The sequence below is a fragment of the Petromyzon marinus genome, chromosome 11, assembly GCF_048934315.1.
Source record: "Petromyzon marinus isolate PM22_M1 ecotype Great Lakes invasive population chromosome 11, UKy_Petmar_22M1.pri1.0, whole genome shotgun sequence".
In the NCBI taxonomy this organism is placed as follows: Eukaryota; Metazoa; Chordata; class Hyperoartia; order Petromyzontiformes; family Petromyzontidae; genus Petromyzon; species Petromyzon marinus.
Window position 1 is genome coordinate 2,047,762 of NC_133677.1, and position 12,152 is coordinate 2,059,913.

Genomic DNA, 12,152 nt, shown 5'->3' on the forward strand with positions numbered 1-12,152 from the left:
ATTCTCACGACGTTTCGACCATAACTCAAACGGTCATCATCAGGTGTGTCGGTTTGCATAAATTTATTTAGAAAACGGCATATTTATTTATATATATAAAAATAACGTTTGCGTCACGTGCAACGATGGCAGTTTGCCAGGACTAGTCCATCTATTTTTTGAAAAGAGGAGGGGGGAGACGAAATTTGTTTTTATGTATGCTGTCTGAAAGGCACTGTAAGCGTGAACAATCAATCAAGAAGTGAAATGATTTATCAAATCTTTCCAATGATTGCTAAGATAGAATCCATCTTCTCGGTTGAAATTGTCTCTGTGTTTGTATATGTGGATAGCCTCATGAACGAATCTCTCATGGAAGCCAGATGGCTTACAAAGAACCTCCGTCTTGGAAAAGTCAATGGCATGTGAGCCTACTGAATTAGAACAATGATCTGCTACGGCCGAGGTGTTGGTCCTACCGTGTTTAAGGTCTGCTTTATGTTCACGAATGCGGTCCGAGATATGGCGTTTGGTTTCTCCAATGTAACTACTACCACAGAGGCAACTTAGTTTGTAGACACCAGGGTATTGTATGTCCGGAATCACATCTTTTACAGACGGAACCAGATCACGGATTTTATGTAATGTGTTGAAACGGACCTGGATCTTGTGTTTATTCAAGATTTTGGAGATCTTTTTTGTGATCCCAGCAATGTAGGGTAAAGTGATGGTTTTGAAAGGCTCCTCAAGAGGGTTCTTCTTCATGGTTTGAGTGATAGCTTTGCGGATTGTATAGTCGGAGTAACCATTAGCCCTAAGAGCTTGGTGTACGTGCTTGAGTTCACTGCTTATGTGTTCCTGGTCGGATATGCATTGGGCTCTATGATACAGAGTCTTGATGAGAGAATTCTTCTGTGATGGATGGTGGTGGGAATCCGGTTTCAGATAAGCATCCGTATGGGTAGCTTTCCTGTAGACAGAGTGGCTCATTGAACCATCAGGTCTCTTTTTAATTAGGACATCCAAAAAAGGTATCTTGCCATCTATTTCGACTTCCATGGTAAATCTGATGGCTGGGTGTATGGAATTGATGTGGTCGAAGAATTTGTCTAGAGCAGGCCGGCCATGTGGCCAGATGACAAAAGTGTCATCCACGTACCTCTTCCATAAGGTTGGGCGCAGAGTGGCAGTCTGGATGGCGTCAGTCTCAAATTTCTCCATGAAAATGTTAGCTATAACTGGAGAAAGGGGGGAGCCCATTGGGGTGCCCTCAGTTTGTTTGTAGAAAGTTCCATTCCAAGTGAAGTATGTATTGGTTAAACAGTGTCTCACCAGGGGGGGTACCTCAGTGTTTAGTCCTTGATGAACCAAGTCTTCAATGATTGCAATGGTGTCAGGTACAGGAACCTTGGTGAATAAGGAAACTACATCAAAACTGACAAGCAGGTCGTCTGGGGACAGGGAAATACCCTTGATTGTTGATACCAGGTGAGTAGAATTTTGTACCGCAGAGGTGGTCTTTCCAGTGAAAGGACGCAGGATTTCAGACAAAAAACGAGCTAGTTTGTAGGTGGGGGAGCTGATAGTAGAGACTATGGGACGAAGAGGTGTATCAACTTTATGTATTTTTGGTAAGCCGTATAATCTTGGTGGCCTGGCAGCAGAAGGTTTCAACGAAAACTGTTTAGATTGATCAATTAATGCGGTTGAATCAGAAATTATTTTGTTGGTTTGTGTGACGAGGCTGTTGGTGGGATCTCTTTTTATTTTTGTATAACTACCATCGTCGAGTAATTCTTTAATTTTGTTGTTGTATTCTATTTTATCCATGATAACAGTAGCATTGCCTTTGTCAGCTGAGAGAACTACAATATCATTCCTCTTTTTTAATTTATATAATTCAAAACGCTCATCTTTGCTGAGGTTGCTAGCTGGCATCTTAGCGTTTTTGAGGGTTGCAGCGATTTCAGATCTTGCTACGTCTGCAGCGATGTGACCCAGGCCCCTGAGAGCAACGTCTACTTGGGCAATTATATCATTAACTGGTATGTGTTTAGGTGTGACTGCAAAGTTTAGACCTTTAGCTAAAACGGATTTCAGACCATCGGAAATAGAACTGTTACTGCGATTAATTACGACTTTATTAACGTCTAACTTTTTGGTGTGTGGGTCCGGTCTTTTGTTTAAGAGGAGGTTAAATTTGGAAATCAGGTTTTCCTTACATTTGGTCGACATAGTAGCAGCTGAAGAGGCAGTCATATTGTCTACATGTTCCCAATCCGATGTGGACATTATTGCCGTCAATGATAAGTGTGATTTGTAGAGTGTCTTGTCTAACTGATCTAGTTCTGTGCGTATAAGTCTGATTTTTTCTGCTACTGTAACTTCTTCTAATGCGAAACGAATTCTTTTCAAAACTAGCTTAGCTCTTATCTCAGAAAAAATCAGACTTATACGCACAGAACTAGATCAGTTAGACAAGACACTCTACAAATCACACTTATCATTGACGGCAATAATGTCCACATCGGATTGGGAACATGTAGACAATATGACTGCCTCTTCAGCTGCTACTATGTCGACCAAATGTAAGGAAAACCTGATTTCCAAATTTAACCTCCTCTTAAACAAAAGACCGGACCCACACACCAAAAAGTTAGACGTTAATAAAGTCGTAATTAATCGCAGTAACAGTTCTATTTCCGATGGTCTGAAATCCGTTTTAGCTAAAGGTCTAAACTTTGCAGTCACACCTAAACACATACCAGTTAATGATATAATTGCCCAAGTAGACGTTGCTCTCAGGGGCCTGGGTCACATCGCTGCAGACGTAGCAAGATCTGAAATCGCTGCAACCCTCAAAAACGCTAAGATGCCAGCTAGCAACCTCAGCAAAGATGAGCGTTTTGAATTATATAAATTAAAAAAGAGGAATGATATTGTAGTTCTCTCAGCTGACAAAGGCAATGCTACTGTTATCATGGATAAAATAGAATACAACAACAAAATTAAAGAATTACTTGACGATGGTAGTTATACAAAAATAAAAAGAGATCCCACCAACAGCCTCGTCACACAAACCAACAAAATAATTTCTGATTCAACCGCATTAATTGATCAATCTAAACAGTTTTCGTTGAAACCTTCTGCTGCCAGGCCACCAAGATTATACGGCTTACCAAAAATACATAAAGTTGATACACCTCTTCGTCCCATAGTCTCTACTATCAGCTCCCCCACCTACAAACTAGCTCGTTTTTTGTCTGAAATCCTGCGTCCTTTCACTGGAAAGACCACCTCTGCGATACAAAATTCTACTCACCTGGTATCAACAATCAAGGGTATTTCCCTGTCCCCAGACGACCTGCTTGTCAGTTTTGATGTAGTTTCCTTATTCACCAAGGTTCCTGTACCTGACACCATTGCAATCATTGAAGACTTGGTTCATCAAGGACTAAACACTGAGGTACCCCCCCTGGTGAGACACTGTTTAACCAATACATACTTCACTTGGAATGGAACTTTCTACAAACAAACTGAGGGCACCCCAATGGGCTCCCCCCTTTCTCCAGTTATAGCTAACATTTTCATGGAGAAATTTGAGACTGACGCCATCCAGACTGCCACTCTGCGCCCAACCTTATGGAAGAGGTACGTGGATGACACTTTTGTCATCTGGCCACATGGCCGGCCTGCTCTAGACAAATTCTTCGACCACATCAATTCCATACACCCAGCCATCAGATTTACCATGGAAGTCGAAATAGATGGCAAGATACCTTTTTTGGATGTCCTAATTAAAAAGAGACCTGATGGTTCAATGAGCCACTCTGTCTACAGGAAAGCTACCCATACGGATGCTTATCTGAAACCGGATTCCCACCACCATCCATCACAGAAGAATTCTCTCATCAAGACTCTGTATCATAGAGCCCAATGCATATCCGACCAGGAACACATAAGCAGTGAACTCAAGCACGTACACCAAGCTCTTAGGGCTAATGGTTACTCCGACTATACAATCCGCAAAGCTATCACTCAAACCATGAAGAAGAACCCTCTTGAGGAGCCTTTCAAAACCATCACTTTACCCTACATTGCTGGGATCACAAAAAAGATCTCCAAAATCTTGAATAAACACAAGATCCAGGTCCGTTTCAACACATTACATAAAATCCGTGATCTGGTTCTGTCTGTAAAAGATGTGATTCCGGACATACAATACCCTGGTGTCTACAAACTAAGTTGCCTCTGTGGTAGTAGTTACATTGGAGAAACCAAACGCCATATCTCGGACCGCATTCGTGAACATAAAGCAGACCTTAAACACGGTAGGACCAACACCTCGGCCGTAGCAGATCATTGTTCTAATTCAGTAGGCTCACATGCCATTGACTTTTCCAAGACGGAGGTTCTTTGTAAGCCATCTGGCTTCCATGAGAGATTCGTTCATGAGGCTATCCACATATACAAACACAGAGACAATTTCAACCGAGAAGATGGATTCTATCTTAGCAATCATTGGAAAGATTTGATAAATCATTTCACTTCTTGATTGATTGTTCACGCTTACAGTGCCTTTCAGACAGCATACATAAAAACAAATTTCGTCTCCCCCCTCCTCTTTTCAAAAAATAGATGGACTAGTCCTGGCAAACTGCCATCGTTGCGCGTGACGCAAACGTTATTTTTATATATATAAATAAATATGCCGTTTTCAAAATAAATTTATGCAAACCGACACACCTGATGATGACCGTTTGAGTTATGGTCGAAACGTCGTGAGAATTTTTTATTGTTTTATATATATTTTGTTATTTTGTTGTTTCTCTTCAACGTGACTTTACCGAAAAAACTAAGAATAAGGTGACAACAGTTGGTGCGATTATTCGCAAATGGAAGAAACACAAAAGAACTGTCAATCTCCCTCGGCCTGGGGCTCCATGCAAGATCTCACCTCGTGGAGTTGCAATGATCATGAGAACGGTGAGGAATCAGCCCAGAACTACACGGGATGCTCTTGTCAATGATCTCAAGGCAGCTGGGACCATGGTCACCAAGAAAGCAATTACTACGTCGTGAAGGACTGAAATCCTGCAGCGCCCGCAAGGTCCCCCTGCTCAAGAAAGCACATATACATGCCCGTCTGAAGTTTGCCAATGAACATCTGAATGATTCAGAGGACAACTGGGTGAAAGTGTTGTGGTCAGATGAGACCAAAATGGAGCTCTATGGCATCAACTCAACTCGCCATGTTTGGAGGAGGAGGAATGCTGCCTATGACCCCAAGAACACCATCCACACCGTCAAACATGGAGGTGGAAACATTATGCTTTGGGGGTGTTTTTCTGTTAACGGGACAGGACAACTTCACCGCATTAAAGGGACGATGGATGGGGCCATGTACCGTCAAATCTTGGGTGAGAACCTCCTTCCCTCAGCCAGGGCATTGAAAATGGGTCGTGGATGGGTATTCCAGCATGACAATGACCCAAAACACACGGCCAAGGCAACAAAGGAGTGGCTCAAGAAGAAGCACATTAAGGTCCTGGAGTGGCCTAGCCAGTCTCCAGACCCTAATCCCATAGAAAATCTATGGAGGGAGCTGAAGGTTCGAGTTGCCAAACGTCAGCCTCGAAACGTTAATGACTTGGAGAAGATCTGCAAAGAGGAGTGGGACAAAATCCCTCCTGAGATGTGTGCATACCTGGTGGCCAACTACAATAAACGTCTGACCTCTGTGATTGCCAACAAGGGTTTTGCCACCAAGTACTAAAGTCATGTTTTGTAGAGGGGTCAAATACTTATTTCCCTCATTAAAATGCAAATCAATTCATAACATTTTTGACATGCGTTTTTCCGGATTTTTTTGTTGTTATTCTGTCTCTCTCTGTTCAAATAAACATACCATTACAATTATAGACTGATAATTTCTTTGTCAGTGGGCAAACATACAAAATCAGCAGGGGATCAAATACTTTTTTCCCTCACTGTATGTAATACACTTCACTGGTATGTACACCCCTAGAGGACAAAAACGTGAATAACAGCTCTGTGCTCTTCTAAAGTGCAGTCGTGCAAGGGTGCCACGTATATTTTATCGTGCGATACATCTGCCATCTAGTGGTAAGATCTGGAAAGAAAAAATATACACTCGACGATCAGAGCCGTGCCCACTTTCTGTACGACATACGTTACAGAACTATTAGAAGTCCCTTCACTTACTGAAACTCTCTCCTACATTCCGTTACAATCCAGCGTGAACGTGCCCTTTACATCCACCATTTGCGGGCGCGCTCCCTTGACCTCCCCGCTCACCCGCCGCCGCTCTCTCCCTCTCTTTCACCGTCACCTCCGCAGAGAGCCCTTGCAAGGAGGAGCGAGTCCGAGACTACATCCAGAAGCAGCGGGGCTACGCAGCCTGCCGCTCCGAACGCAAGGTCGGGCGAATAGAGTGCCGCGGGGCTTGCACGGGTGCCACCGGCGGCACGCGCTGTTGCAGCGCGCTGCGCGTCAAGCGCCAGAAGTACGCCTTCCACTGCTCCGACGGCTCCTCCTTCCTCGACGAGGTCGAGAGGGTCCTCAAGTGCGGCTGCGCGCCGTGCGGGGGGGCGTAGGTGCCGGGCGCCGAGCGACCCACGCGTGCCCCCCCCCCACCCCCCCACCCCCACCCCCTCGTTCGTCATCGCCTCCCCTGCTTCCGCTCGACTCCCACACCCCCCACCGGCCCCGTGCGTCACCCGCCACCTGCCCGGTCGCCCGCCTGCCGCCACCGATCTGACCCCCGTGACCCCCACGTGTGACCCAGCTGTACCGGCGCAGAGAAGTCCGGTCGAGATTGTGACGCCCGCTCGCCCGTCCGCGGGTCCGTCCGTCCGTCCTGGGAGCCCGACGATGCCACGCACGCCCCCACCCCCCCCCCACCCGCCACCTCCCAACGGGAGCCACGGGGAGGATCTGCCATCGCCGGTTTTTGTCGTGCTGTTCCTCGTCGTCAGCCTCGTCCCTGCACCTCCCCGCACCCGACCCTGCCTCTCAAACCTTTCCTTCGTCGTTTGTGTCATAGAAATATATATTTTAAATTGTATTGTGAGATTATTTTTTAAGGACTTGTTCTCAGTATGGTAGTCGCATAGCAAAAAAGCAAACGGCGTCAGCAGCGGCGGCGGCGGCGGCGGTAAAGAGGAGTGCTGTGATGACGACCCTCGTGACAGAAGGCAGTGAAATTTTGAGCCAGCAGGTGTTTCCTCGACATGTCAAATATAATTTTAACGGTTGGCTCAATAATATAATTAATAACATTAATAATAATAACACGGTTAAGAGTACGAACAGGAAAGGAATAAATGCTTGGAAATGTTCATCAATTTTTTTTGTAATTTTTTTTTGGTTTGCCCCCACCCACCCGCCCGCCCGCCCGCCCGCCTGCCCCACCAACCCCGTTCCTCCTGCTTCAAGATGTCGTCGTTTCGTGACGTCCTTTCACATCGAAGTGTTTTGGCGTTTTGAGCATCTCGGGCCCTGGGGGCGTGCGTATCGGAGGGGGGGGGGGGGGTGATGTGTGTCGTTGTCCTTGAGTCGCGTGTGCCGTAGTTTCTTTCCTCGATGTCGGCCCGACCGCCGTGCGCTGTTTAGCTGCTGCCTCGCTGGCGGTGAGGACATTGGGCCCTGTGGAAGCGAAGCGGGGGGGGGGGGAGGGAGGTACGGTGGGGGGGGGACCCAGGCAGTCACAGGCGAGCATTCTCAACGATTGTGGGGGGTGGATTTGATGTGGGGTGAGGTGGGGAGTTCGTTTAATTTTACATGTACGACATTTTATTTCATGTTAACATTTTGGCTATTAAAGTCAAATCGTTGCATTAAACATGCATTAATAATGCAGTAAGAACAAATTAGCAAGGAAAGTTCTGGTTTGTTGCCAAAATTACGTTAAATGGCATTTGAGTCGATGAGGCAGTGAGGCTCCTGGATGACGGCTTTCCTGCTGCGTTTGTTGAAGCAGGAAACCCATGGCTCAGGTTTAAACTTTCTGGGTCTCATCAGCATGCTGTGGCTTTTTGAGCGTGTTGCTGGAAAACAGTGGTCCTTGAGCCATTGGTTCACAAGGCTAATTGGTTGGCAGACTTGAATTGTATTTCATAATAAAGAGAGACACATTATTACATGGCATTAATATTTTGATATAGAAGTGGAAATTGTTAATTCAACCCACAAAGAATTATAAAATAGAAGGAAACTTCCCCCGATGCATATATTATCACTGCCTTAAAACATAAAACGTATTATAATGGGCTAATATTTCATGACATGATACTCCTTCAGGGTTCCCGAGAGGCCCTTAAAAGCTTTGAAGAAGGTTGACCTGAACAGTTTAAAAGTCAGATTTATGAACAATGTAACTGATCGTAGATCTAGAGCAGCACCACCACGTTTCGTTGAAGATATTTTTTTGAGAAAAAAAAATCTCCATGTCAATTGCGGACTGCTCACATCAACTTTCTTCACAGTTTTTTTTTAATTTTTAATATATGCGACACCGCCGTGTAAAGCGTGATCTCCAGCGCCAGGTTAGACCAGGGGTCGGCAACCAAAATAACAACAAGGGGCATCTTTCGAATTTGGTAAAACGTTCAGTATTTCAAGAGCCGCCGCAGTGAATACGAGAGACGGTGGTGCTCCTTAACGAATGACGTCACGAAGCAGCTCCTGAAGAGGAGTCGCACGCGGCCAGTGCCGGATTAAGATAGTGCGGGGCCTGTAGCATATGATGTTATAAAGGGGCCCTAAATAAAAAAAAAACACAAATATTAAAACACAAATTTTTTACTTGTATAGTAAAGTAAATGTACGTTTTATTTTGCTATACAGCCAGATAATACGACAAATCGCTAACCTTAAACACCCAGTCGTTTATAAAAGTTGAAGGCGGTATAGTACTATGGTAATAGAGCAAGCGCAGAATCACTGAACCGGAATTGATAGCTTGAAAGCATTTAGCGCGGAGACCTTGAAAGTGCGGGGCTCGTAGCTACTACATATGTAGCTACTACATAGCATATGATGTTATAAATGGTGTAGCTGCTACACCATGTAGCTGCTACACCATGTGTAGCAGCAACATGTGTAGCCACTTTTGCCATGAGGATAATCCGGCAGTGCGTGCGGCTCCAGAGCCGCAGGTTGCCGACCCCCGGCTTAGACGATGCCTGCCAAGCCTCAGCTCTGAAGAAGGGCCAACCCTTTTCGATGTTTGTCTGTGCTAAGGCGGTGTTCGTGTCGAATGCGGTGGGGCCTCTGATGTGCGTACCGCTGCCAAAGCAGTTGCCGATTATTCAAAAATGCAATGCGGATAATTGACCCCCCCCGGAAAGCCTCATTGGGCCTCGAGACTCTCTGTCGAGAGGGTTCCGCTCGCTGTTTTTTGGGGATGTTTGGCCAAATCCGTCCCACGAGTGTGCGTGCATTCGTGCGGGAGGAAACTTCAGAACCCGCGACGAACCCCCCCAGCAGCTCTCCACACTCAGGGGGTGACACTCGGCAGCGTCACACCATCGCCTGGTCACAGCCCGAAGAGCCGCGCCGAGAACATCATCCGGCAAGCCCCTGGGCTGGTGCACACCAAATCTAAAGCAGCTCGCCCAGGCTTGGATCTGTGCCGAGCTTTACAAAACCCCCCGTTGGGGTTGGGTGCACGGCAGGGTGGCTGAGTTCGTTGCGTTTGAAAATGAAGAAATGCTCTCGCATGTAGGGGGCTGCCTGCTGGTCGGTCCACAGGGTTCCCAAAGGGTTATCCTCTGCGCCAGCGACGATCTGCATTCATATCCTCGACATGCTTACAGTTGTACCATAGGTTAAAGAAGTAACACTGTTTTCAGTATTAATTTTGTAATATATATTTTTTGGGGGAATTAAATGTTGTTAGAGATAATTAACAAAAAAATATCAAAATACACGAACAAAAAAAACAAAAAAAAGAAAATACTTAACCTTTGTTATCGTCGACGATATTTGATATAATTGCTCTATATTGTGGGGGAAAATATACAGTACATGAGTTCAGTATTCAGAATATTATTACGTGCTAAACAAAAAAATATTTATTTACAGTAACTGCTTGTATCTAACTGTGCTAATCCTTCTTCTACTCTGGACCATTTGCCTTGTGTTGTAAAATATAATTTATTTCATGTCCGTATTGTTTTAGTCTGGCTAGTGCCGTATTTAGGACATTTGGGATTAACTAACACAGTGCATGGACCTCATTAAATTTCCTTCTTTCCTTAGCCACAGACTCCCATCTCCTCGCTCGTTTCTTGTTTTCTCAGTGTCGTTGTTTGTGCGGACACACACACGCACACATACATACACATACACACACGCACACATACATACACACACACATACATACACACACGCACACATACATACACACACACATACACACACGCACACATACACACACGCACACATACATACACACACGCACACATACATACACACATACATACAACAACCGCCATTCGCCACTAAGTGGCGGTGACGTCATCACGACGCTTGTGCCAGGCTATGTGCACCGTGAGGCCACGTGAAGTGTCGAACGCCCGCTGGCAGGAGGTCACTGGGCAGACCAAGGTGCCACGGGTTGACTGACTGAGATGACTGGCTGATGCACCACCTGTGCCCCCTACTGTGCCAACCGCTCCTCCGCCCTCCGTTGTTGTTGGAGGGCGACTGCCTCCAACTGCCCAGCAACGTCCTTCAAGAGCCTTCTCCACAGAGGCCGATCTTGACACCGCTGGTACCAGTCATTAGCAAGTCCACTCAGCTCCACGTTCTCCTGTACCACATCACTCCATCTCTTCTCTAGCCCATGCCGCGCCCGCCTAGCCCCCTCGATCCGGCCGAACAAAAGCTGTTTGGGCATGCGGTGGCTGGGCATGCAGGCTACATGACCCAGCCAACGCAGCCTTGCCTGCCGGAGGAGCTCACCGATAGGACCGTGCCCAGATCTTTCAAGGATGTGTGAGCTCACACAATCCAGCCTGGTTAAACACAGGATGGATCGTAGGCAGGCCAGCCTAAATATTTCTAACTGGCGAAGATGTTCCATTATGGGGTTCCACGTCTCGCAAGCGTAGAGAAGGGAGGGAATGACCGTGGCCGAGAAGACCTGAAGCTTAGTGCGGAGCGACAGACCAGGTAGCTTCCACACAGCGTTACGCAACCGATGAAAAGATATTGCCGCTCGACTGATTCGGAGTGAGACCTCTGCTGTTAAACTGTAGCCGGTCATATGCACACTGCCCAGGTATGGGAAACTCCCCACTCTCTCCACAACTTCCCCATCACCGATTGGGAGTTGTGGGGATGGAGTGTCCGATGGTACAAAATACCCAGGCAGGTGCTTAGTTTTGGTGGGGCTGATGGTAAGGTCCCATCTCGTAGTGGCACGCTCCAGTCTCAGCAGCAGCGTCTCCAACTCCTCCTCTGAATGAGCAGCTATTACCAAATCATCGGCATACATAACGTGGTTGAGCAATAGGGAGCCATCCCTTGACCGCACCCGGGCATCGATCAGCCTCCCATTATATCTGTACCATATGGAGATTCCCCCGGTACAGCTATTGAAGGCTTCACAAACTACGTGGTCAAAATAGATGTTAAATAATGTGGGAGCCAGAAGGCATCCCTGTCGCACCCCAAGGTGTACAGGGAATGGCTCTGACTCCCGACCACGTAGTTTTACCTGGGCCCGCTCACCATCATGAAGGTCCTTAATGATCGTGAGCAGAGGGTCAGGTACTCCAAAAGCACGAAGAACAACCCAGAGCCCAGGCCTACTGATGGTATCATAGGCCTTGACCAGGTCAATAAAGCAGAGATGTAGGTCTTGCTGGAATTCCCTACACCTCTGCTGTAGCAGACGGACAGAAAATATGGCATCTGTGCAGGACCGCCCTTTCCTGAAACCGTATTGGGGCTCCGCAAGCCTCTCCTCAGCGTGCCTGGCAAGGCGTTGTTGAATAATCCTTGCCAGGACCTTTCCCGGCACACTGAGGAGTGAGATGCCCCTGTAGTTGTTACAGTCTGTGCGGTCCCCCTTCTTAAAGAGGGGGACCACCAGGGCATCCTTCCAATCCTGCGGAACCCGTCCAGCGGTCCAGACTGTTGTT

At 46.7% G+C, this 12,152-nt stretch overlaps 1 protein-coding gene across 4 annotated transcripts in view; it reads left to right on the forward strand.

The window, feature by feature from the left end:
* LOC116941376 (slit homolog 2 protein-like) overlaps positions 1–10,270 on the forward strand; it is a 258,451-nt gene extending 248,181 nt beyond the window's left edge. For 3 of the 4 annotated variants that reach the window (XM_032952435.2, XM_032952436.2, XM_032952438.2), the window contains one exon: positions 6,340–10,270. In XM_032952435.2, coding sequence (XP_032808326.2) covers positions 6,340–6,596 — 257 coding nt within the window. In that variant the 3' untranslated portion in view covers positions 6,597–10,270. The remainder of the gene's footprint in view (positions 1–6,339) is intronic. The other variant, XM_032952437.2, reaches the window with a different exon arrangement.
* The last annotated feature ends 1,882 nt before the right edge of the window (positions 10,271–12,152 follow it).